Source organism: Mus musculus, chromosome X (genome assembly GCF_000001635.26).
Source record: "Mus musculus strain C57BL/6J chromosome X, GRCm38.p6 C57BL/6J".
NCBI lineage: Eukaryota > Metazoa > Chordata > Mammalia > Rodentia > Muridae > Mus > Mus musculus.
In genome coordinates this window covers 6,898,605-6,926,482 of record NC_000086.7, presented here as the reverse complement: position 1 = coordinate 6,926,482, position 27,878 = coordinate 6,898,605, and the positions used below count along the sequence as shown (strand labels likewise).

The window sequence follows — 27,878 nt, the reverse complement described above, 5'->3', positions numbered from 1 at the left end:
GAAGTAAGGCTGACAGAGCTCTCAGCCCTGTTTCTTACATCACTTGTAGTTGTTTAGGATACCTGTCAGTGCCCAAAAATAGAGAGGTGTAGGAACTGAAGGCCAGAAAAAGAGAAGTCAAAAGGACAACTTATCTGGACTACAAGTCAGCACTCAGAGGAGTGACTTGCAATACAACAGGAACACAGAATCCTGTCAAGGGTTGTCAGTGAGGTGACAGCAAACCCAGACTAAGGGAGATCATGAAACCATTCATAGGAGGAACCTTTTCTTTTTCCTATCCTAGTCACAATAACTCTAAACACCGTACCTTGTTCGACCTGGAATATGATGAGTTTCAAGGACTGCTGGAGTTTCTGAGCCCTTTCAGCCAACTCCAGTTTGGCCCTTGCTATGTGGTCTAGTTGAGGCACGAAGGGTTTTCCATCTGCTTGGCTTCTGCTTCCATATGCTGTGGCTGTCCTCTCAGCGGAGGCAGCTACTGCATCCTCAGCCAGGAGATCAATAAGGACACTGAGTTTATCATACATTAAGTCGCTCTATAGCGGGAAGAAGGAAATGGGAGTATTGTTAGGAAAGACAGAAGGAGCAGTAGGGATGGTATGGGGGAGACTGAAAGGTAACACTGCAAAGAAGTCCATATGTGAAGTGATGAAGGACAGGCGATGCTGACACCCATAGGGTAGCAGGGGATTTGTTTCTGAGCAGCTGCAGGTATCTATGCATGCTAACGGTTTTTCTCATGTCAAGATGAATGGCCCTTGAATTTGTATGGATCACAGATAGAAGGGAGAAATGGAAACATTTTCCTGTTAGTATTTTCATAAGCATGCTTCTATGGATGCTGGTGTGCCTTTGGATAGTGTTGGTGTCTGTCTTCAAACATATGTATTTCAAGGATGCGCATCTGCCACAACATTATTTAAACTTTACTTAGAGTAGTAGGTTTCAACCTACCAAATGCTGCAGTCCTTTAATATATATAGTTCCTCATGTTGTGGTGACCCTCAAGCATAAAAATATTTTTGTTGCTAATTCACAACTGTAATTTTGCTACTGTTATGAATCTTAATGTAGATAGGTTAATATACAGGATATTTGATATGCCACCACTGTGAAAGGGTCACTCAACCCCTTCCCAAAGAGATCATGACCCATAGGTTGAGAACTCTGACTTAATAGTTTGTGGTGTGAGACAACTTTCTTAAGCTCTTTATTCCTCTACATCTGAGGTCAGCTGTAAGAATTATATAAATTGATACATTAAGAGCACTTAGAAGACACTCTGACACAAAGTGTGTGCCATGTAATTTTTATTGTTATTGGGTCTGTTTATTTCTCCCCCTGCCTTGGTTTTTCAAGACAGAGTTTCTCTGTGTAGCCCTGGCTGTCCTGGAACTCACTCTGTAGACCAGGCTGGCCTCGAACTCAGAAATCCACCTGCCTCTGCCTCCCAAGTGCTGGGATTAAAGGCGTGCAATACCACTGCCCAGCTTATTTCTCATTTTTAATGTATATGTGGTATGCCTGTTCATGTTTTACTCATATGTGGGTGCACATGTGTGTGTGTGTTGGGGGAGACCAGAGGTCAATGTCAGAATTAGCCTCAATCACTCCTTGACCCTATTCAGAGCCAGGTCTCTGAATCAAACCCCCAGTCCCCTGACATGAATAGCCTCTAGCCACACTGTTCTTAGGGTCCCCTGCCTCCACTTTCCAGAGTGGAATTGACAGTGCTCACCCAGAAGTTATGTGGGCTTCTGGGGTTCCAAATTTCAGTCTTCACATTTATATAGGAAGCCCTTTAACTGTTGAGCCATGCCCTACCTCCTGCAACCTGGCATATTTCTATTGTATAAATATGTTTGCAGCACCATTGTACTAATATCTCCATCTTTTGCAAATGTATATGCATATATCTTTATGCATGCTTTGGTGCATAACTCCATTCACTGATCCTTAATGTACACTACTGTCTATTTGTGGGCAGATTCTTGATATATAACTAGGTGCATGGAGATGGATATGGATTTACATCAAAGCACCAGTGTTCATTTGGCCAAGATGAAGTTCTGAAGTTGGGCCTTCCTCATTAAGAAGATTCAGCACCCACTTAACTTTGCCACTACTTGATGATTCCCCAGTAAGAGGCACACTCTTGTATTGAAAAAGTGAGTGCCGGCTCACAAAGGGATGAGATAGTAAGAAAGGACACTTACTTTCAAAATCACAGACTCCACTGCTGTGCTGTTCTGTTTTATTTGGTGCCAGGCCTTTACAATATCTTCCACAAAATCTTCCACTGCTGAGCACAGGAATCTGGAAAGATGAGGTAGATAGCATATGTGTTAAGAGCCTGTGAGACCTAGAGTTGTTATAGATCTTCCTCCCCCTTCTGTCTCCTTTTTACAACATACCCTGCCTTCTCTGTCCACTTTCCCTCTTACCATCCGTCTTTCTGTGTTTTATTTTTCCCTGTACATATGAGGAAGCATGCTCCTTTCCCACTTAGGTCCAGTTTCACCCCACTTCCCAAGGGATGTACCTGAGATAGGTTTCCTAGCATTTCTTAGTAACTGTTATATATGACCAGAAAAAGAGACTTTGTTTGGCTTACATTTTCACCATGGGTCAGTCGGTGCTAGTTCAAGGGCTAGCTGATAAAGTATAAATGCAATGACACAAGGGAATGTCTTTTGTGTATGTGATTAGTGCTTCTCAGATGAGAGTGTAGTGGATGGGCTAAGAGCCTTTGTTCCTAAGAGTGCAAGAGAAAATGAAAGAGCCAAATGTTTAGGAGGGGGGTGTGTTGCTTGAGTTATAAGACAGCACACAGGTAAGGCATCAGTCCCTGGATACTTGGCTCAAACTTCCACTAGTCCCCTAATATTCCAGGGCTGATGGGACCTAGGACTCTGACTTTTGCCACCCTTATGCCCAGAGGTAAGGAGTCCACAGAGAACCCGCCCATACAAGAGCTGTGGATACCCTAGCTGGACCTGAAATGTAAGCAGTCTCCAGAATATTAGCCACCACTCCCATTTCCACTCACTAGACATTATAATTTCATATGTGCAAGTCCCAGGAAGGAAACAAACAAAATTGGCATGCTAATCCAAGAAAACTTATATCCACAAAAAATTACTGATCCCATAATAATGAAACCTAATGAAAAGGATGGGGGAGAATTTCAGAGAAAGGATTAGAAAGAATGATTATAAGCATGTCCAAACAACTCAAAGAAGACAAGACTAGTCTCTAAGAGAACAAAAGAGATAAAGAAGTCAATACACATTATGAAAAGAGAATTCAATAAAAACATAAAATTACTGAAGAAAGTTAAACTGAAATCCTGCTGGAAATGAAAAAGCCAATGAACAGGACTAGAAGCCACACTGCAGCATGAATTGCTTATTACAGTTAAGTAATTGAAAGGGACCTAAGTACATTAACATCCAATCTGCTTCTTCTCCAGTCCTAGAGTCTATGTGATCAATACCCCAATAAACCTCACGTACCATCAAACCCGTGGAATATCTCTATTAGTGGCTTGAACTTGCTGCTGTGATCGCAACCAATGCAGGCACCAGCACCACATGGCCATTTTACTTCATTTAAAATAGGCTCAAAGAATCCCACCAGGATATCCATAAAAGTGTTGGTAGGAATTTCATAGAAGGGTTTTCCAGTGACTGCTGCCAAGGCTATGACCAGTAAGTAAGTCAGTGGGAAGAGGTGAAGCCATGGGAGCTAGGCACACCTCTAAACAGTGCTTTGGCTACCACAGAGCCAGCAACGGCTTCTGTCTTTGTGTGAACGCAGCAAGTGGGGCTAGATGCAGTTTGCCTTAGCTACCCACAGCCCACAGAACAGAGTCAAAAAAAACTATATATAAGACAACCCAAGAGCCCACTGGTAGGAGCTGGTAAAAATCAACACCAAGTGTGACCAGGGCCACAACCAGGACAGGAGAGAAAAACCAGTGGCTCTAACAAAGAGGAAAAAAAAGCCCAAACGACATTCAGGACAGCGATCTTGTTTTCGTATATCCCACTTCATCGACTTCCTCTATAGCTATTTCTTATGTATGATGCACAGTAGGGCATTATAAATGCAGGCCAACAGTGTCCCCTGCTGTTCACACCTTTTGCTGTTTTACTCCCTCTTTTGCTTTCATTTGTTTCTTCCTTCCTCTTTCTCCATATGCATTCCTTAGTACTACGTCTCCTAAAGCCCAAAGGCTGACCTTATTTATGAAATTGGGATACATATCTTTACCTCTACTTTTTAATCTACCACTAGTCAAAACTCCCATATATTAACTCCATGTCTCCTTTGCCTCGATTATTCCCATCCCTACTTCCAACATAAGAACAGAACACTCATCACTAGACTCAATGGGATTGTTCACCTCCTCTCTTCTTTTCCATTCTTCTCATACTAATATATGAGCATACACAGCAGCATTGGGGGTCCTTTATTCCCTAAAGTAGTCAGTACTTTTTAAGTGTCTTTTTCATACTCACTTTCTAGTATTTTATCAGAGTGCTTGAACTATGGAATAGTGACTGGTGCTTCAGACAGTAGTCAGTCCTCAGACTGGAGACAGAGCCTGCTACCCGGAACACTAGTCTAACAGATGAAAACATTACCCCACCCGCTGCAACCCAGTCTCTCCTGAGCATTGCAAACATACTCACTGAAAGAAGAGAGGCGACCAGAAGAAAAAGAGTAAAAACAATGCATCTTAATCCCCCAAAGCTGATCCCACTGCAAAACCCCATGTAACGTGAAAACCCTATCTCCTCCAGAAATTACCAAGCCCATACTAATGACCCCCAAGCAAAATTGATTAGACAAAATCCAAGTTTCAGAATGCAAAGCAATAATTATACATATGTAATAATATCTCAGAGAGGACTCCAGTCGTTTCAAAGATAACACAAAGAGACAGCTGGATGAAACAAGGAAGTCAGTTCAGGATCTGAAAATAGAATTTAATAAAGAAATAGACATACCTAAAAACCTCAAACCATAATAATGATGGAAATGAAAAACATACTAGATCAAATAAAAATGTCGGTGAAAAGCGTCCCAATAGGATGAATCATATGGAAGATAGACTATTAGGCAATGAAGACAGAATGGAGCAGCAGCTCTCAACCTGTGGGTGGTGACCCCTTTGGGGTTTGAATGACCTTTTTATAGGGGCCACTTGACACCTAAGAAAATATTTGCGACAAGTCCCTTCTGGTCAGCACCAGCACCCGGTCACCTAGGGCACGGAGTCGGTGGATACCCCCATGGTCCCTAGAGGACTCTCCACGGGATTTTAGGATCATTGGTGAGTGGAACACAACATCAGTTCCAATCCAATAGGGTGGGACCTGAGACAGCATTAGGGAAGCAGAAAAGCTGGCCTGACCAGGGTCACAAGTCCCTTCCGGTTGGCACCAGCACCGGGTCACCTTGGGTGCCGAATCAGTGGACATCTCCACAGTCCCCAGAGGACTCTCCACGCGATCTTAGGATCAGTGACCAGACAGCTCCATGCTCCTCAAAGGAGACACCATTTCCAGACACTGTAACACGCCCAGGATCTTTGACAACAGGATCCCAGGATAAAAGGAGCTTGGTCACATCAGTATTTCAGGGTCTCAGAGGAACTTGACTGCCAAGAACTCTGATACACCCAGAATCTCAAGTTCACAGGAGCCCACAATCAAAGGATCACAGAGAAAGCTGAACTCTGAGGAGTCCTGAATCAACTGGGATTATAGGAAGGACAGGCTCTAATCAGATATATTGAGGGCAGCAAGCACTTGAGATAATCAGATGACAGAAAGCAAGCATAAGAACAGAAGCAACAGAAACCAAGGTCACTTGGCATCATCAGAACCAAACTCTCCCACTTTAACAAGTCCTGGATGCACCATCACATCAGAAAAGCAAGACATGGATCTAAAGTCACTTCTCATGATGATGATGGAGGACTTTAAGAGGGAAATAAAGGAAAACACAGGTAAACAGCTAGAAGCCTTTAAAGAGGAAACACAAAAATCCCTTAGAGAGTTACAGGAAAACAATATCAAACAGGTGATGGAATTGAACAAAAACATCCAGGATCTAAAAATGGAAGTAGAAACAATTAAGAAAACCCAAAGGGAGACAACTCTGGAGGCAGAAACCCTAGGAAAGAAATCAGGAACCATAGATATGAGCATCAGCAACAGAATACAAGAGATGGAAGAGAGAATCTCAGGTGCAGAAGATTCCATAGAGAGTATGGACACAACAATCAAAGAAAATGCAAAATGGGATGGACCATCTAGAGACTGCCATATCCAGGGATCCATCCCATAATTAGCCTCCAAACGATGACACCATGGCATACACTAGCAAGCGTTTGTTGAAAGGACCCAGATATAGCTGTCTCTTGTGAGACTATGCCAGGGCCTAGCAAACACATAAGTGGATGCTCACAGTCAGCTATTGGATGGATCACAGGGCCCCCAATGGAGGAGCTAGAGAAAGTATCCAAGAAGCTAAAGGGATCTGCAACCCTATAGGTACAACAACATTATGAACTAACCAGTACCCAGGAGCTCTTGACTCTAGCTGCATATGTATCAAAAGATGGCCTAGTCGGCCATCACTGCAAAGAGAGGCCCATTGGACACGCAAAGTGTATATGCCCCAGTACAGGGGAACACCAGGGCCAAAAAGGGGGAGTGGGTGGGTAGGGAAGTGGGGGGGTATGGGGGACTTTTGGGATAGCATTGGAAATGTAATTGAGGAAAATACGTAATAAAAAATATTTAAAAAATAAAAAAAAGAAAATGCAAAATGCCAAAAGATCCCTTTCTCCCTACCTATTCAATATAGTACTTGAAGTCCTAGCCAGAGCATTTCGACAACAAAAGGAGGTCAAAGGGATACAAATTGAAAAGGAAGAAGTTAAAATATCACTATTTGCAGATGATATGATAGTATATATAAGTAACCCTAAAAATTCCACTAGAGAACTCCTAAACCTGATAAACAGCTTCAGTGCAGTAGCTGGATAAAAAAAAATTAACTCAAACAAATCAGTGGCCTTTCTCTACACAAAGGACAAACAGGCTGAGAAAGAAATTAGGGAAACAACACCTTTCACAATAGTCACAAATAATATAAAATACCTTGGTGTGACTCTAACTAAGGAAGTAAAAGATCTGTATGATAAGAACTTCAAGTCTCTGAAGAAAGAAATTAAAGAAGATCTCAGAAGATGGAGAGATCTCCCATGCTCATGGATTGGCAGGATCAACATTGTAAAAATGGCTATCTTGCCGAAAGCAATCTACAGATTCAACACAATCTGCATCAAAATTCCAAACTCAATTCTTCACTGAGTTAGAAAGGGAAATTTTCAAATTCATCTGGAATAACAAAAAACATAGGATAGCAAAAACTCTTCTCAATGATAAAAGAACCTCTGTTGGAATCACCATATCTGACCTAAAGCTGTACTACAGAGCAATTGTGATAAAAGCTGCATGGTACTGGTATAGCGACAGACAGGTAGACCAATGGAATTGAAGACCCAGAAATGAACGCACACACCTATGGTCACTTGAGTTTTGACAAGGGAGCTAAAACCATCCAGTGGAAAAAAGATAGCATTTTCAACAAATGGTGCTGGCACAACTGGCAGTTTTCATGTAGAAGAATGTGAATTAGTCCATTCCTATCTCCTTGTATTAAGGTCTAATCTAAGTGGATCAAGGAACTCTACATAAAACCAGAGACACTGAAACTTATAGAGGAGAAAGTGGGGAAAAGCCTTGAAGATATGGGCACAGGGGAAAAATTCCTGAATAGAACATCAATGGCTTGTGCTGTAAGATCGAGAATCGATAAATGGGACCTCATAAAGTTGCAAAGCTTCTGTAAGGCAAAAGACACCGTCAATAAGACAAAAAGACCACCAACAGATTGGGAAAGGATCATTACCAATCCTAAATCAGATAGGGGACTAATATCCAATATATATAAAGATCTCAAGAAGATGGACTCCAGAAAACCAAATAACCCCATTAAAAAATGGGGCACAGAGCTGAACAAAGAATTCTCACCTGAGGAATACCGAATGCCAGAGAAGCACCTAAAAAAAGTTCAACATCCTTAGTTATCAGGGAAATGCAAATCAAAACAACCCTGAGATTCCACCTCACTCCAGTCAGAATGGCTAGGATCAAAAATTCATGTGACAGCAGATGCTGACGAGGATGTGGAGAAAGAGGAACACTCCTCCATTGCTGGTGGGATTGCAAGCTTGTACAACCACTCTGGAAATCAGTCTGGTGGTTCCTCAGAAAATTGGACATAGTACTACTGGAGGATCCAGCAATACCTCTCCTGGGCATATATCCAGAAGATGTTCCAACTGGTAATAAGAACACATGCTCCACTATGTTCATAGCAGCCTTATTTATAATAGCCAGAAGCTGGAAAGAATCCAGATGGCCCTCAATAGAGGAATGGATACAGAAAATGTGGTACATTTACACAGTGAAGTACTACTCAGCTATTAAAAACAATGAATTTATGAAATTCCTAGGCAAATGGATGGATCTGGAGGATATCCTGAGTGAGGTAACCCAATCATAAATGAACTCACATGATATGCATTCACTGATAAGTGTATTTTAGCCCAGAAACTTAGAATACCCAAGATACAACTTGCAAAACACATGAAACTCAAGAAGAAGGAAGAGCAAAGTGTGGACAATTTGCCCCTTCTTAGAATTGGGAACAAAACACCCATGGAAGGAGTTACAGAGACAAAGTTTGGAGCTGAGATGAAAGGATGGACCATCCAGACCCTGCCCCACCTGGGGGTCCATCCCATAATCAACCACCAAATGCAGATGCTATTGCATATGCCTGCAAGATTTTGCTGAAGGGACCCTGATATAGCTGTCTCCTGTGAAGCTATGCCAGTGCCTGGCAAACACAGAAGTGGATGCTCATATTCAGCTATTGGATGGAACACAGGGCCCCTAATGGAGGAGCTAGAGAAAGTACCCAAGGAGCTAAAGAGGTCTGCAACCCTATAGGTGGAACAACAATATGAACTAACCAGTACCCTCGGAGCTCATGTCTCTAGCTGCATGTGTATCAGTAGATGGCCTAGTCGGCCATCATTGGGAAGAGAGGCCCCTAGATCTTGCCAACTTTATATGCCTCAGTATAGGGGAATGCCAGGGCCAAGAAGTGGGAGTGGGTGGGTAGGGTAGTAGGGCGGGTGGAGTGTCTAGGGAACTTTTGGGATAGCATTGGAAATGTAAATGAAGTAAATAACTAATAAAAATTGGAGGAAAAAAGAAAATATTTGCATTATGATTCATAATAGTAATAAAATTATAGTTAGGAAGTAGCAGTGAAATAATTTTCTGGTTGCGCATCACTACAACATGGGAAATTGTATTAAAGGGTCACAGTATTAGGAAGATTGGGAAGTATTGGAATAGAAGTATTGGATCATTCAAAGTGAATGATGATATATGTAAGACAATGTATGAACAGAACATGTATGAACTCTGGGACTCCAAAATACATAATGAGCATAACCTACATAGGCAAAGAAAGAAAACATTTTCATGCAAAAAGCATAGAAAATGATTTTAACAAGATCAAAGAAGATCTGCAAAACTGAGAGGGAGAGGCACTCATCTAGATATAAGATATACACAAAGCACCAAACAGGACCAGAAGAGAAACCAACTGTAAATTGGATACTTTGGTTCTTTCTTTCTGTTTGTCTGTCTGCCTTTTTAATTTCTCTCTCTCTCTCTCTCTCTCTCTCTCTCTCTCTCTCTCTCTCTCTCTCTCTCTCTCTCTCTCTCTCTTTCTTTCTTTCTTAGATTTATCTATTTTCTGTATGAGTACAGCATTGCTGTCTTCAGACACGCCAGAAGAGGGCAGCAGATCCCCTTATAGATGGTTATGAGCCACCATGTTGTTGCTGGGAATTGAACTCAGGACCTCAGTGCTCTTAACCACTGAGCCATCTCTCAAGCCCCTGATTCTTCCTCTTTTATTTGTATCCCCTTTAGGCCTTCACTTGTCTTACTGCTCTAAGATTTCAGTACTGTGTTAATAGAGAGGGAGAGTGGATAGTCTTTTTTTTTTTTTTTTTTTTTTTTCCTGATTTTAGGGGAAATGCTTTGAGTTTCTCTCCATTTAGGATGGTACTGGTAATAAAATTCCTTTTTGTTGTTTTTAACTAAGATATGTTCCCTTGTGTCCTTATTCTCTCTAGGACTTTTTCATTCGGTTTGTTTGTTTTTCAAGACAAGGTTTCTCTGTGTAACTGTCCTGGAACTCTCTATGTAGAATATGCTGGCCTCGAACTCATAGCAATCTGCCTGCCTCTGCCTCCTAAGTTCTGGGATTAAAGGCATGTGCCACCACATCTAGCTCAGCCACTTGATTTTTTTTTTAAATAAAGATACCAAAAAATACATGTGGAAAAATATAGCATCTTTAATAAATTATGTTGGGGAAACTGGAAATATACACGTAGAATAATGAAACTTGATCCTTTTCTCTCATTCTGCACACAAATAAACTGTAAATGGGTCAAAATATCAATTTTGGACCCATAACTCTGAAACTTCTAAAAGAAAAAGTAGGTAATACATTTAAGTATATAAGCTCAGGCTTTCTCAAGCTTTCTGAATAGGACTCCCAGTAATTCAGGAAATTGGACCAACAATAAGTAGGTGTCAATTCATGAATCTAAAAGGTTTCTTAACTGCAAAGGAAACTTAATCAAGTGAAGAGGCAGCCTATATAATGGGGAAAAGTCTTTGCCAGCTATACATCTTACAGAAGTATGAGTGTCTAGAATATTTAAATTATGTGGGACCCCCCCCCCAACACCAAGAAAACAATACCATTAAAAAGTGGGCTGTTAGGGCTGGAGAGATTACTCAGTGTTAAGAGCACTGAGTGCTCTTCCAGAGGTCCCGAGTTCAATTCCCAGCAACCACATGGTGTCTCACAACTATCTGTAATGGGATCTGATGCCCTCTTCTGTTGTGTGTGAAGTTACACAGTGCACTCATATATATAAAATAAATAACAAAAAAAGTGGGCTATGGCCATGAAGAAAATTTTCTCAGAAGAGGAAATACAAATAGTTAAGAAAAAAATTTAAGTTTTCACTACCATTAGCCATCAGAGAAATACAAATTAAAACTATTTTGTTATTGCATTCGACCCCAGTCATATTAAATCAGAGATAATAAGTGCTGTCAAAGATGTAGGGAATTAGAAACCCTCAATGCACTATAAATGGGAGTGTCAATTGGCACAGAAACTATAGCAATCAGTGTGGATGTTTCTCAAAAGACTAGAAATAGTTCTACCATATGACCGTGTATACAACTTCTGGCTTTATACCCAAAGGACTCTTTTCTACTACAGAGACATATGCTCATTTAAGTTCATAGCTGTGCTCATGACAATAGCCAGTATATTACTTTTCTGTTGCTGTGACAGAATAACATGACCAAACACAACTTAAGAATAGGTTTATCTTGGATTATGGTTTGAGAGAGCTAGATGTCCACAATGGTAGGGAAACCATGGTAGCAGGAGCAGGAAGCTCAAAGAACACGTCTTAGTCACACACAAGAAGAAGAGAGGGTAAGCAGGAAATGGGGTAATATGATAAACCCTCAAAGTCTGCTCACAGTGACATACTTTATCCAGCAATACTGTTCTTTCTAAAGGCTCCTTGACATTTTCAAAAACACCCACTCGTGTCTAAGTGTTTTAACAACCTCAGAAATATCAACAGGGGACCAAGTGTTAAATACTCGAGTCTATGGGGGAGTGTTTTTCATTCAAATCACAACAGAATAGACTTAATCTTGATGTCTATCAATTGATGAATGGATAAGGGAAATTTGATACCTTGGCACAATGGAATTTTATTTAGCCAAAAAGAAAATAACTGACTGAAGTAACAAAGAATCAGAGATTCAAAAATTGTATATGTGGATCATCACAGAGAATCTTTAGATTTGTGTGTTTAATGTGTAATATCTGTGGAATTCAGAGGAGTAGAAAGGAAACACTGGTGGGGAAGGAGAAGAAAGATTTTCAGAGAGGGAGGATAGTACAAATGTTATGAAAGGGACAGGAAAATAAGGGGAGGGAGCTTTAGGTGGGGAGAATCTATACGAATATAATTAGAGTTATATTCATATAGATTATACTGGGATAATACTTCTCCCAGAAGCCAAAGGCTGCCAAAATAAAAAGCTTTTTGTCAGGTGTGAGTGTGAGATACTTCCTCTCTGGTTATTAATCAATTTTGACTCAGAGACTCCCAAAAGAGTACAGGGTGCCATCATTCCTGGGTATCCATTATAACATAATGGAGAGACCCTGCTACAGTAGACAACACACACATTGCTCACTGGACATGTAGGAGTCAAGTTGGTACTAACCAGGAAGCTTCTTCCATGCCTGTTAGCTCTCATGTTTCCAAAAGGTATTTCATGAGTCCAAAAGGCTATTACAGTAATATGAAAAAAGCAGTTGTATTTAGCTGTAAACTCATCAACTACAGTTACTGGCATGGCAAGATATGCCCATGGGCACAATAGTCTATATACTAATTGTCCCAATTAACCAATAAAATGACAACTGGATTAGAAAACCGAAATTTTTGTGTGTGTATCCAAGAAACACACGTTACCATCAACAACAGACACCATCTCTTGGTGAAAGAATGGAAAAAGTTATTTCAAGCAAACTGAACTAGGAAACAAATAGGCCTAGCTATTCTGACATCTCTAAAAACAGGTTTTAAGCCAAAAAGAGATAAGGAGGGTCATTTCATCCTCATCAAGGGAAAAATAAACCAAGAAGATACTGCAGTTCTGAACATATACACACCAAACATAGGTGCATCTAATTTATAAAAGAAACACTACGATAGGCGTGGTGGTGCACGCCTTTAATCCCAGCACTTGGGAGGCAGAGGCAGGCGGATTTCTGAGTTCAAGGCCAGCCTGGTCTACAAAGTGAGTTCTAGGACAGCCAGGGCTATACAGAGAAACCCTGTCTCGAAAAACCAAAAACAAACAAACAAACAAACAAAAAAAAACAAAAAGAAAGAAAGAAATACTACTAGATATAAAAGCACAGATTAACTACAACACAATGGTAGTGGGTAAATACAATGTCTCACAGCCAACAATATGAGGCTATTTGAACAAATGCTAATTAGAGAAACATTGGAGTCAAATGACACCATAAATCAAATGAATGTAAGGGACAGCTACAGAACATTTATACTTAAGCACTAAAGAATACACATTCTTCTAGAATCCATAGGGCATAAATACTAAATTATATCACATATCAGGACACAAAGTGAGTCTCAAAAGTATAAGGTAAATTATATAAAATTCTGTATTCTATCTTACCACAGTGGCATAAAGCTGCATATCAACAACAATCAATACTACGGAAAGAACTCCAAGTAATAGAAACTCAGTAGCAGAGTACTGAATGATAATTGAGTCAAGACTAAAATCAAGAAGAAAAGATTTTAAATCCTATAATTAAAAATAAAAACAGAAAATACATTTAAATATAAAATGGTTCAATATGGCAAATAGAGGGGTGAAAGGATTAAGAGGGAGTGGGAGTAAAGGGTGGGTCAGAGAAAGGGGGTAGTGGGTAAGTTAAACAAAAATAAGGATGTGTGAAAAATACATGTCAAAATCAACTTGTTACTAAGATAATTTAAAGGTACAACTTTAAGAAAGAAAAAGAATCTTGAGGTCCGTAGTCAGACGCATTATCTGTTGTGCCCTCACCTTAAGAATGGATAAAGAAAATGTGGTACATCTACACACTGGAATACTATTCATCTATTAAAAATGAGGACAGATGGATATGCATGGTATGTATTTGTTTATAAGTGGATATTACCCATAAAATACAGGATGCCCATGCTATCCTCTATAGACCCAAGGAGGCTAGACAGGAAGGAAGGCAAGAAGGAAGAATGTTTGAGCCTCACTTGGAAAAGGGAAGGGAATGGTCATAGAAGGCATATAGAATAAGGGAGCTGTGTGGGAGAGGGGATTAGAATGGGAGTTGTGGCAGGGGGGTGTTCAGCGTTGGGTGTAGGGAAGGGCAGAGGGGTTGGCTGGATAGCCATGAGAATGATGCCTTGAGATACAGAACATCTAGCTCATAGTAAATACTCTTTTTGCCTTTTTGCAGTGGGCAGCAGCCAATGCCGTCTTATAACCGAAGTCCAAGTGATAAAAATAAAAGATTGATTTCCCAGTAGCAAGGAAGACACCTGCATCAACCTCATTACTGCTAAAGCTCAGAGAGTATGGCAGAGGAAGAGTGAAAAGACTGTAGAAGACAGAGGATGTGCTGTGACATGCTTTCTTGGGGGCAGAACATGACTATTACACTTAAAGGCTCACAGTAGCTATGGTTACCTTTGAAACATTAAGCTAGCCAAAACCTCAGCGGAGATGGGGTAGGTGGTCAACATGGCCACTCCTTACTGAGAAGCTATTGGCAATGGGTAGTTGCTGAAGGAGGGAGAATCACTGATTTTGAGGATGTGGCCTCTGATAGGCTTCCCATACCCTAGTGATTGGCCCCACACCTATGCATGTATGGGTAGCAATAACTGGGTTTAGTGAATTATCAAAAGATAAAGATATAAATTTCGGGTAGTATTGGGATGACCTGAGGGTTTATAGAGGTAGTAGATATATTTCATTTATGCATATATGTATGACAATTTTAAAAAATTAATAAGAAAAATCCTGATGTATGGGCAAAGAATGATTCCTAAGACCTGGTGTCAAGTAAATCAGGCATTTTACAGAACAATGAGTATTATATGCTAATGCCTACTTAAACTGTTGCTAAAATTTGGGAATAATTAAACTATGGGGACACAAAGTTACAAAGAGTTTGACATTGCCAATGGCATGCATGGGAGGCACTTGTCCTTTTGATTTTGTACTGTGTGGCTATGTAACCTATAAAGATGAATAGCATTTTGGAGCTCGAGAGATGACTCAGCGGTTAAGAGCCCTGACTGCTCTTAACAGAGGTCCTGAGATCAATTCCCAGCCACTACATGGTGGCTCCCAACCATCTGTAATGGGATCTGGTGCCCCCTTCTGGCATGCCAGTGTAATGCAGTTAGAGAGCTCATGTTTTTGTTTTTTTTTTTTTTCCCCAAAGCTCAAAATAAATAGAGTTTAAATTGGCAAATAATACAATTTAAAAATAAAAACAAATTGGCAACCTACAGATTGGGGGGAAAATCTTCATGAACTTCACATCCAATAGAGGGCTAATATCCAAAATATATATAAAGAACTTAAGAAGCTAACCACCACAAAACCAAACAAGCCAATCAAAAGATGGGGTATAGAACTAAACAGAGAATTCACAAAAGACGAATCTTGAATGACCAAGAAACACTTAAAGAAATGTTCAAAGTCCTTAGTGATCAGGGAAATGCAAATCAAAAGGACCCTGAGATTCCACCTCACACCAGTCAGAATAGCTTAGATAAAAATCTCAGGTGACCTGAGGGCCCAGCTATACCACTCCTGGGAATATACCCAAAAGATGCTCCACCATGCCACAGCGGCACCTGTTCCACTATGTTCATAGCAGCCTTGTTTGTGATAGATAGAAGCTGGAAACAACCCAGATGCCCCACGACAAAAGAATGGATACAGAAAATGTGGTTCATTTACATAATGGGATACTACTCAGCTATTAAGAATTAGGACATCCTGAGTTTAGCAGGCAAATAGATGGAACTAGAAAATATTATCCTGAGTGAGGTAACTCAGACCTAAAAGCGCAGGCATGGTATGTACTCACTAATAAGTGGATATTAGCAAAAAAAAAAAAAAAGTACAGAATATCCAGAATACAATCCACAGAAGTCAAGAAAGTTAACAAGACAGAGGGCCCAAGTGAGGAGGCTTCAATTCCACATGGGAGAGAGAAGAAAGCAATCATGGGGGGGGGGCAGAGGGAGGGAGAGACATGGGTGAGAGAGGGAACAGGGAGAATAAAAGGGGAACATGATCAGGAACTGGGAGCAGGGGACAGGACTGAAGTACCAAAGGCCAGTAGAAAGAATGGAAATAGGCAACCTCAGGAGATAGGAGGTGAGGGGACCCTGTAGAATATACCAGAGACCTGGGAGGTGAGAGAGTCTCAGGACTCAGAGGAAGGGACCTTAGATGAAATGCCCAACAGTGGGGAGAGGGAACTTGTAGAGTCCATCTCCAGTAGAAAGACAGGGCATCAAATGGAGGGATGAGTTGCCATCCCACAATCAAAAACTCTGACCCAGAATTGTTCCTGTCTAAAAGAACTGCAGGGACAAAAATGGAGAAGAGACTGAGGGAAAGAAGGCCCAGTGACAGGTCCAATTCGGGATTTATCTCAAGAGGAGCTTCCAAGACTTGACACTATTACTGATGCTATGGTGTGCTTACAGAAAGGAGCTTAGTATGGTTGCCCTCTGAGGGCCCCAACAAGCAGCTGAAAGAATCAGATGCAGATACTTACACCCATCTAATGGACAGAAGCCAGGGACCCTTGTGGTTGAATTAGGGAAAAACTAGAAAAAGCTGAGGAGGAGAGCAACCCCATGGGAAGACCAGCAGTCTCAACTAAACTGGGCCCCCAGGATCCTTCAAACACTGAGCCACCATCAAAGCAGCATACAATAGCTGGTCCAAGGTCCTAACACATTACAACAGAGAACTACCTGGTCTGGCCTCAGTGAGAGAAGACATACTTAACCCTCGAGAGACTTGAGGCCCTAGGGAATGGGGAGGTCTGCTGGGGTGGGGTGGGGTGGGATGGGGGAACATCCTTTTGGAAACAGGGAAGGAGGTATGAGAAGAGGAACAGTCAAGGAAGATCAGGAGGGGGATAATGACTGGACTGTAAAAAAGATTAAATAACAATAATAATGTTAAGAACATGAAAAATAAATAAAGAAAGAAATAAGCACTGAAGAGACCCTTTCCAGTGCCAAAATTAGAAAATAAGGTACTTATACTGTTGGATTACCTAGAATGTTGTGTGCACCTTCTAGAGCCTTCTTTCCCAACAGCTACATGCTATTTTGTCACTGTTTTTAAGAGCAGGACTCCTCATTCCCATTTTACCTTTTTTCCCCTCAAAATTTCCACTAAGGAAATTTGAGTTGAGGGAAAATAATTAGAAAAGATAACCACATCCTCTCCTTGGCCTTGAAACCCCAGGCTATCACACACACACACATACTCACACACACACACACACACACACACACACACACTCACACATACACACACACACTCACACACACACACAAACACAAACACACACACACTCACACATACACACACACACTCACACACACACAAACACACACTCACCACACACACACTCACACACACACACACACTCACTCACACACACACTCACACACACACACTCACTCACACACACACTCACACACACTCACACACACACACACACTCACACACACACTCACACACACTCACACACAGAAACACACACAGAGCAGCCGATATATTGCCTCAGAACAGCCTATGATACCCTGAAGGATGAAAACCAAAGGAGCCTGACCTTGTGGCGATGACCATCTCCGTGGGATATTTGGCCTTCAGAATTTTGTTCAACTCAGTGGTTGCAGACTCTACGTTCTTGATGGCAGCAGCCTAGAGGGAAACAGAGTGTTCAGTCTGTTACTGATGCTATGTTAGCATTGTGACTTATTAGACTGCATTGCCTCAACCTCTTTACCAGAAACTCAACTGACTTTCTGGAAATAAACTCAAATAATCCTTAAATGTACCTAAACATAACTTGGGATATAAATCAATCTAAAAATAAAAGAAACACTCTATGAAAAATCTCATATTATTTTATAGAGATAGTAAATACTAGATTTCTGATTGTGATTCATAACTTTCCAATACCAGAAATGTACTTTTTGAATAAGGTCAAGAATAATACAGCTTCCACTCATACAGTACTGAATATGTGGCTAACTGTGTTCTAACTTAAACATTTATATCCTTTTTATATACTCTCAATAACCCTGAGAGGTTAAGATTACTTGTATACCCATTTCACAGAAGAGAAAACCAAGGCACAGGAACGGAATCATTACGCAGCAGAACTTCTGTTTGATTGCGGGTAATTGGACTCTTGAGTCTATACTGCTGATTACAAGTTCTATTCTCGCCTTTCACTGCTAAGCCTGAGCACCTGCATCTATAAATCCTTAAAGATGTCCTCAGTATGTTTCAAGTTTGTTCAATTCTCTTTATCCCTGTTACTGATGATTTGCAAACCTGATTTCCCATCATCTCTAGTCTGACTAAGGTCAGCATCTTCCATTTTCCTCCTTGCTCTGATCTTTTTCCGGAGTTGGTTGTTTCCTCACACACATGGGTTGCAACTCAGCGACAGGTAGTTGTTTGTGTATGTGATAAAGGTAATACAATGAGACGTCAATGGACATTCCCATTTCAACTTCCCAGTATGTTTGGAAGTTTGTATAATAAAGAAAGGGGAGAAAAACAGGCTGTGGAGATGTCTCAGTTGAAAGAACATTTGAATTGAAAGAATGAGGACCTGGTTTTGAATCCCCAGGAGCCACATAAATAGCCCAGCATAGTAGTATACATCCGTAATGCTACTGAGAGTGAGACAGGAGGCAGAGATAGGGAGATCACTAGCATCTTGTCAGCTAGCTAGCCTTGCCTATACTGTGATGTTCCAGGCCAATGAGACCACGCCCCCTTCTAACAAAAACATGGAAGGCGCCTACGGGCCCAATGTGCTATATACATGTGCATCCACCCTACATACATGCAAACAAAATCCTCCACACTTTTTAGAATTCTCATTGTTCTTAGGATAAAAGTCTAAATTCCCTATCATGTTTATTGTCCTTCCCTGGATGCCACACCCTGGACATTATGACTATGTTTCAGTTCTATTAATATCACACAGCAATTACATCATATTCTTATGTTTGGAGCAGTATAAAAACAGGCTTTGTGGTGGTTTGAATAAGAATGGCCCTCATAGGTTCATATATGCCAATGCTAAGTAGGGTGGCACTATTTGAAAGGATTAACAGTAAAATCTTGTTGGAGGAAGTGTGTCATTGGGGGTGGGCTTTGGAGTTTCAAAAGCCTAAGCTAGTCCCAGTGTGTCTCTCTTCCTGTTGCCTGTTGATCAGGATGTAGAACTCCCAGCTACTTCTCCAGCACTAGGTCTGTCTGTGTGTTGCCATGTTTGCTGCCATGCTGATAATGGACTAAACCTCTGAAGCTGTAAGCAAACCCCAATTAAATGCTTTCTTTTATAAGACTTGCCATGGTCATGGCATCTCTTCACAGCTAGGATGCACTCACTAAACCAGGCTTCCTTTGTCCTTTTTGCCTATTTATTGCCAGTCCTTGGGTGTTTATTGAAATAACACTCATTCTGGATGTTTTTCATGACACCTCACAAAGTGACACTCATGTAATATTTTACTATAACTTTGCCTTTTCTAACTCTAAGTAGACTCCGAGCTCCACAATAACAAGCACTCTATTCTTCTTTATCTACTAGTGTAAAGAACATTTCCTAAGACAGTACTTCATATACAGGCAGTTATCTAATAAGCATTTTGAATGAATAAGTAGCTAAATGACATATATCCCTAATGTCTGATTTGTAGTCAATTTGTAGTCAATAGCTGCTGATTGGTGTCTCCAGTCCTCAGAGATCTCATTCTCATCAAGTCGTAGTATCTCACATGGGAGGAAATTGTTGCTCTCAACTCTAGCTGACCAATACTCACCTCAAATCTTGGTATATCCATTGCCACTTGTCCTTTCAGCAGCGGGGCTTGTCTGGGGGTCTCACGGATCATCACACTCCATCTACAATGAAGTTGAAACACAAATATTATTCAGGACTCTACTAATTACAAGGGAAATCAATACTTCACAGTTACGCTAAAGTTCAAACTGTTATTGTGTCTGAGAGAAGAGGGCTACAGGGTAGCTCGAGCAGTGTACCTAATCTCAAAGTAAACAAAAGGAAGGATTCTGCTTTATGACAGCCCTAGGTTAATGTGATGAAAGGGTTCCCCCCCCCCCAGGACTCTCAGAAATCAGTGCTTTTTAACTAGAAGTCGCATCATGACTGTCAGAAATATTTTTATGAAAGACTTATACCAGAGACTTTCCCAAGATCTACTGAATAAGAATCTCTGTGGTGGTCCTAGATTGGTGTTTTGAAAACCCATACCTCACAATAAAAGTCCTATCTCTCAGGATATGGGATAATGATATTCTCTATTGTCTGCAGCAGAGGAAATATCAGCCAGTTGTTGCTGAATTCTCTCCACTCTACTTTTTTTTTTAAAGTTTCTCTTAGAGCCTGATTTTACTATAGATTCTTTCTCATGAATAAGTATGCTTCTACTGGTCAAGTGATTTCACATTTAGAAGGACACTGAACAAGCCTTTGAAATATATCTATGAATCCCCTGCTCTGTGATCTTTAAGGGGGGGAAGAAGGGCTTGTACAATATTTGAGGGAATATGCTCCTCTCTGGCTTCTCAAGATAAGCCTTCCTAAGTAAGCCTGCACTTACACTACAAGGGAAATGGTCTATGGGGGAGTCTGGACTCTGAACTGTGACGGTATAAATGGAGGAGGCACAGACGCATGACTCTTTGGGCCACTCACCTGTCTAAAATCCTCACGTGAGCCTGCTCCACTCTGCTGAGAATATCCAGTGGTGATGTGCCTTTACTCCAGACTGCTCCCCAGCCCAGGACACGAGCGAGATCATTACCAGTTCCAAGTGGGATGATCGCCAGCTGACACTGCAAAAACAAAAGGAGAGGCTCTTTTCAGACAATCCTTCCACCATATTTTACTCTTTGCAAGATGCTGAGGGAGCTCAGCTCTTTGAGAAGGATTATGCCTTACAGCCGTGGCTTTAAAGGATCGCTTCCTAGAAAGTGTAGTAAGAGGGTATTTGGAGCTGAATGATATTTTCTCAAAGGAATTGGACCCCATTTTAGTTATTTAAATAATAATGATGCTTCTGGGCTATGCAAAAAGTCATAGCTATAGCTATAAATGAATATAACCATCATTTCTATTTGAGTTGGGCCCAGCAGAGGAAATGCCTCAGGAGACATAGATTCTGGATTCAGAAGAGCAAGGGGCTACCTACAGATGGGGAAAAGCTTGCCTCTGTAGAGACTCAGAGAAGAAAACCATTACCTTCATAAGGAGAAGGAAATTGGAATGTTCTTTTCCACCTCTTTACTTTGAAGCCTAGAGAATGTTCATTCTTTATGCCCTTTCCTTTATTTTTCCTTCACCCAACTACAACTAGAGAATAGTCTTAAGTGAGTTTGTTCAGATTGGTCAGATTAACTATTAAGCTTGTAGAAGACATGCTTATAGATAGGAGGGATCCACACTTGGAACTTCATAGGATAAACAACTCCATACCCCCTACTCTTTCTAGCAATAGTTAAACTGACTCAGCCAGGGACTTACCCTATCATGCAATCCATAGGCATCAATCGTAGACAAGACCCAGCTCACACTGCCATCTCCACCACAAACCAGAACACGAAAACGGGCAAAGTTCTTGAACATAGCGATGCTATAAGGAAAAGGGGAAATGTATTAATTTCATAATTATTTTGAATTTGTAACTATTTCTTTTGTTTCTTTGTTTTTTCGAGACAGGGTTTCTCCGTATAGCTCTTGCAGTCCTGGAACTCACTCTGTAGACCAGGCTGGCCTCAAACTCAGAAATCTGCCCACCTCTGCCTCCCAAGTGCTGGGATTAAAGGTGTGTGCCACCACTGCCCAGGGCTAACTATTTCTTACAGTATGCCAGGACCTAAGGACTCCTGCTTCAGTACCCTCCTAACAAGGCCATCTGCCTTCTAGTTGTATTAGCTTCTGATTCTATGCACATTTATGACGACAACTGCACAAGACAATCTCAGAAGTTAGGCCTTGTCTCAAGTCATATTATTTTGTCCTTAGCTTTTCTTTGGGAGCCATTAGTAACCTAGTCATCTGCTGAGGCTCAGGAAGAATACTTTGCATAGCTGTTAGGGGCTCACAGGAGCTAGCACTGAACTGTCAAATGATACCGTAATAAAACAAGTCTGTAGTTATGTCTATTTGCTTCTTCCTATGATGTCAAAGGGCATAGTTTTCTAGATTGCCAATCAGAATAAGTGAAGCAAGTTTGAGTTCAGGAAATGAGATTGAAGAGATTTCTGGAAGAGGACTAAATGATAAAAGGGGTCAGAGTCATATACTTGTGCATCTGCCTGGGTACAAAAACTAATTCTAGATATTTATTCTAGGCTAGAATGAACAGGGGGTAGATAGACTATTCTATATAGCCAAACATACCCCTTATCCCATGCTTACCCTGCTTCAGGTCCACCCTTCGCCAGGTCGAATACTTGAGACGGATTAAGGTATTGTTTGAATTTCCGGAGAAAGATGATCCCTTGATGATCTCCACTTTTAGAGTTGATGAAGATGAGCAAGGGACAGGAACAAGTCAGTGGCCAGTCAAGATTCCAGAAGTCAGGCGATACTACTAGCTGGCCTGATGACACACAAGAGAAAGAAAAGGCCCAATTGAGATAAGGTATGATTCTGCATCACATTTACAAAGACTGTGAGTACCAGCCCCAATCTTCTTTTGCTGTTAAGGAGCAGAGGAAAAGTTAGAATATCATCAATAGGTGAATAAAAGTATTTGTTCTCCTATTTCTAGGTATCCCCCTATAATTTTCTGAGAAATTATATACCAGGTATCATATAAGATATTATTAGGAATTTAGCTTTTGATCTCAAGTAAGGGAGATGGATGTATATATGCATATGTAAATATGTTGGAAGACAATTAATAAAGACATTGCTGCAATACCCAGAGATTAGCAAAACTCCATGGGAAAATTAAAGATTGAGAGCTCAAGAGGAGGAGCAACACCCAAGCTAGTCCATCCTCTCTGTCTGGGCTAGCTCAGTTCTGTCAGTATAAAGGGGAAAAGCCAAGAAAGCAGGCAAGGAAAGCCTGTCATTAATCCAAGAGCTAACAAAAGAGTTCCTAGAAGAATTACATCAATATAAGATGAAGCCAGGACACTTAATCATATCTCTAAAGCTCAGAAAGAACCATCTACATTGTCACACCAATTCCATGGTGGAATGAGCCTACAGATAAATTATCTGATAAGAGAGATATTTTTAAATAATCTTCAATATTGGAATTACCCATACAGAAGTAGGGTTATAATGGCCAAATAAGTAGTTTAAACAGCCAAAACCTGCCAGTTTGTGGTGAGTCTTAAAGTCTATTGGCAAGGAGATGGGCATTGATAATTTTCTAGGAGAGGAAGCATCAACAAATATTGGCCCACAACCATCTGAGCTCATGGCTTGTAAGGGATGCTCCAGAAACAAATTGCATAGGGCAAAAATCATGTGGCTCATACCTATGGAGGATGGGTGTACTGAACATTTAAAAAAACGTTTTGTTGTGCCTGGGAAAATAGAAGGCAGCTTCCTCCCAGTAATTGGTTGGTGGTATTTGAAGGCACCCTAAGCAGTTGTGTACCAAATTTCAGGCCTTGCCAGAACTTGCTAGTACAAGAGGACTGTACTATGTTTCCTTAGCTCTATAGCTTAGATGTTATTACGATCCATGAGCAAATACAATATCCTCTTCAGCAATTTTTAATGAAAGGTAAAATGGCATCATCATGGTAGTTTGGTCACATTCATTCATTCATGCATACATTCAACAAATATGTACTGAGGATGTTCTCTGTGCCAATTCTCATTTATGTGAGTGGACAAAATACAACTCTTTTTTAATTAAGGCAAGATAAATATAAAACATAATGAGTTGTGAGGGGAAAAAAAGCATGGGAGGAGAGCAAGAATTGTACTTTTTAACAATGTGGTCAAGAATAATTGTCTGGGAAGGTGGCATTTATCATCATGGAGGGGAAGGTGTGGCGGTTGGTAGCTCCATGGTAGCAGAAACATGTGAGCTTACTCGTATCAGTGCAAACTACCATTATGACAGTCAAATAAATAAAGGGCTAAGTAATTGAGACATCTAGAAGGAGAAATTTGGGGGAGACAAGGAAAAGTGTTAGGGCCCTGGCTACTGGGAGAGTAGCCTAGGTTGTCTGGGAACGGTGTGACTGTTACAGAGTGAGGGAGAGGAAAAGTGGAAGAAGATGAGATCAGAAAGCTGACAGGAGCCAGACAACATTCACAGTCTAAAATGGTATCAAGATGCTTAGAGGAAGCAATGTGAAAGAAAGGTGATCTTGAGACTGCCAAGTAAAACATTATGATTCAAATCACAAGATGTTCTTTCTGTGTCTCAACAAATAATGTAGACCCTAAGAGATATATGGTTTGGATATGAATATCAAATACCACTTGCAGACTCATGTGCTCTTAGTTGGAAGTGCTGCTTTGTTTTTTTTGAAAATTGTGTACTCTTTAGATGGTAAGGACATGTTGGAGAAAGTGGCTCACTAAGTTGTTAGGGCTTTTGAGTGTCATGGTCCAGTCCCTGATCAAGCTCTGAGCTCTCTGATTCTTGGTCTGCATTGATGTGAGTAAGTAAGCTCACGTGTTGCTGGTACCCACTGCCACACCTTCCCCTCCACAATGAACTGGACTGTATTCCTTTAAACTGTGAGCCAAAATATACTCTTTCTAGCTTAAGTTGTTTCTTGTGAAGTATTTGGCCACAATAACAAGAGTATAGAAATGTTCAATTCGCAGGTAAACAACCTGACTCACAAGGTTGCTTTTAAATGACTGGTGTCAACTACAAGTGACTTTCTTATAGTGTGTCACAGTTTTTATTTTATTTTATTTTATTTTATTTTATTTTATTTTATTTCTTTTACATCCTAACTGCAGTTTCTCCTCCCTCCTCTCCTTCCAGTCCCCCCACCATCTTCTCCCTGCCCCAGCCCACCATTCATCCCTCCTCCATCTCTCTTTAAAAAAAGAACAGACCTCAAGGGATATCAACCATCCCTGCTTCACAATGGTATTCTATAATTCAGAAGAGAACACAGGAAGCTGGCCTCTAAAGTTTGAAGTACCCAGACTTGAGAAAGAGTTACTGGATGACAAAATCAAGAGTAGAAAATGACCTCAAGAGTCACATGGGCCAAAGAAAACAGATAGGTGTGCACCTTGCTCCTTAGGCTCAGGCTCAAGGGCATATATTATACTAGAATAGACCAATAGAGACCCGGCTGTGAAAAGAGTACAGGGGTTTTAACTGCTTGTAACCTGCATAGTCAGCATCCTGTAGAACCTCTTAAAAAGAGCCCATGTTCTTTCTTCAGCTGCACTAATACAATCACCATATCCTAATCCAAGAGACCACTAATTTCACTCTAGTATTCAGGCCATAGAAAGATGCTAGGTTGCCATAAGATTTGCTTACTGTTGCCCTTCCTGTACTAGTAAAGCCACCTTTAGCAATGCTTAAACAAATTTAACTTTTCATAACGCACCTAAGTATTTATCTTTGCCTATGAGAAGACAAGAAATGACAGGTGACACCATGAGCTAGGCACACCCTTCCAGGCTGAAGAAGTCTACAGAGAATAAGTTATTGGCACTAAGTGGTGAGCAGACATGTCCAGGAAATATCATTTGTTGAGGAGTTGCTGTCTTTATGAATGCTGTGATCACGGAGTGTGTGAACAGCAGCATAATAGGAAAATTGTGGTCAGAGAAGAAAATAATATCACATGAGAAGCCTCTTTAGGGCTTCTTTTACTAAAATGTAAAAATTGAGTCATGTACATTTTTGCATTAAAGATTTTGCTAAATAAACTTCAGTAATAGTGAAAGAAGTCAGAAATGAGGTAGAAACATGTTAAGGAACTTACCTAAAATCAAACAGTAAACAATGGGGCATGTTCATAGAGTATCAGAGAACTTTTCAGAAATGCAAATTATTGGGCCTCACCCAGATGTATTGAATCAAAACTTCTGAGGCTAGGGCCCAGAAACTGGTGCTTTTATAAATCCTTCTAAATGAATCCAATGTATGCTTATGCTTAATAACCACTGGGCGAGTTCCTCTTTTACTGCACAGGATGTAATTAACTTGGGGAAGCAAGAAGAGGCCATTATAGGAGCAATAGAAGAGAACAGTTGATTGAGCTGGACTTTAAAGGATAAGAGAAGTGGGTAATTAGAGGTCTTGTCATCAATTGGAGCCTCTAGACCGAATCAATATATGCAGGAATAACTGCACAACAGCACTGACAAAGGCTCCTGCTTCAGAAGGTCATCATCTGTTTGCTGGAGAAAGGATTTTTCTAGCCTGGCTAAGAAAGTGGGGTGGATTATTCTTAACAACATCATTAAGATTCTATGAGTAAGAAAGGCAGAAGAAAATTTCTCTAGAATAGAATGTCTCAGAAGGTAACCTACGCTTGAAGGGCTTATTTGTCTAGGTTAAGAAGTACAGGAAGTGTAGAGAAGAAAGGGCATTCTTGAAAGCCATTTCTTGAGCAAGTCTAAGCTAAGTAATGTATGGTAGAAAGAAGGGTTGTCAAAATGATATTCAAGTGGACCAAGGTTGCTGCTACAAAGAAACCAAAATTAAAAGATGCGTCATAGCCCATTAGATGACATAAATAGTCCTAGTTCAGGCACTTCTATGCAAAGGAAACATATGACATTAACTGATGAGCCATAACAATAATAAGACGTGGTATAGGAGAAATAACTACACATTAAGGACAGAAACCACAGAACATGTATGTGAGCACAAACAATAGCTACCATCCCCATTAATATACAGGTAGGATGATTTTGTAGGATGCTATCTCCACATAATGGTGAAGGAAACAGGAATACAAAGCCTAAGGTTTGAAAGGTGGGTTGATTTCCATCATCAGAGAAGCTTCCTCCTGCAGCAGATGGAAACAAATACAGAGACCCACACCCAGATATCATACAGAGAGTGAGAGACCTTAGGACACTCAGCCCTAAATGGGATATCTCCATCAAATCCCTCTATTTGGGGTTCAGGATATCATGAGGGGCACAGAGTGCAAGAGCCAGAAGGGGTGGAGGATACCAGTAGAACAAGGCTTCTAAATAAACTAAGCAAAACTCATATGAACTCACATGGACTGGAAGCAGCAAACACAGGGCCTAGCATTCATTCAGCTTAGTATTTTTAAGGGATTCCTGAGTGTGTAAACAAGAGAGTAATTAAAGAGTCTCTTCTCTTGGGATTCTTTTCCTTTTGTTGGTTTGCCTTGTTAACTTTGATATGATGACATTGTTTTATCTATCTGTCTGTCTATCTATCTATCTATCTATCTATCTATCTATCTATCTATCTATCTTTACATATATCTGTATATATAATTATGTATATGTATTATGTATAATTATATATGCATATATGTATATATGTGTGTGTGTGTGTTTGTGTGTGTATGTGTGTATATATACTCATAGAATTGATTTGAGTTGGCCCCTAAAGGATAAGAGAAGTGGGTAATTAGAAAAAAAAATATATGTGTATATATATACATGTATATATATATGTATATACACACACACATATATACATACACATTTGTTATTATCTCTTGAAGCTTTTCTAATGAGAGCCAGAAATGGAGTGGATCCAGTTGAGAGAGGAGAATGAG

The 27,878-nt window shown here is 40.5% G+C and overlaps 1 protein-coding gene across 1 annotated transcript in view; it reads right to left on the bottom strand.

Annotated features, from left to right (window-relative positions):
* Positions 1-27,878, bottom strand: part of Dgkk (diacylglycerol kinase kappa) — a 169,058-nt gene that overhangs the window by 21,881 nt on the left and 119,299 nt on the right. Inside the window, exons 9-15 of the mRNA NM_177914.3 lie at positions 22,576-22,759; positions 21,679-21,787; positions 20,851-20,990; positions 19,955-20,036; positions 17,719-17,810; positions 2,220-2,319; positions 311-539 (exon numbers count right to left, since the gene is read on the bottom strand). Of these exons, the coding sequence (NP_808582.3) occupies positions 311-539; positions 2,220-2,319; positions 17,719-17,810; positions 19,955-20,036; positions 20,851-20,990; positions 21,679-21,787; positions 22,576-22,759 (936 nt within the window). The remainder of the gene's footprint in view (positions 1-310; positions 540-2,219; positions 2,320-17,718; positions 17,811-19,954; positions 20,037-20,850; positions 20,991-21,678; positions 21,788-22,575; positions 22,760-27,878) is intronic.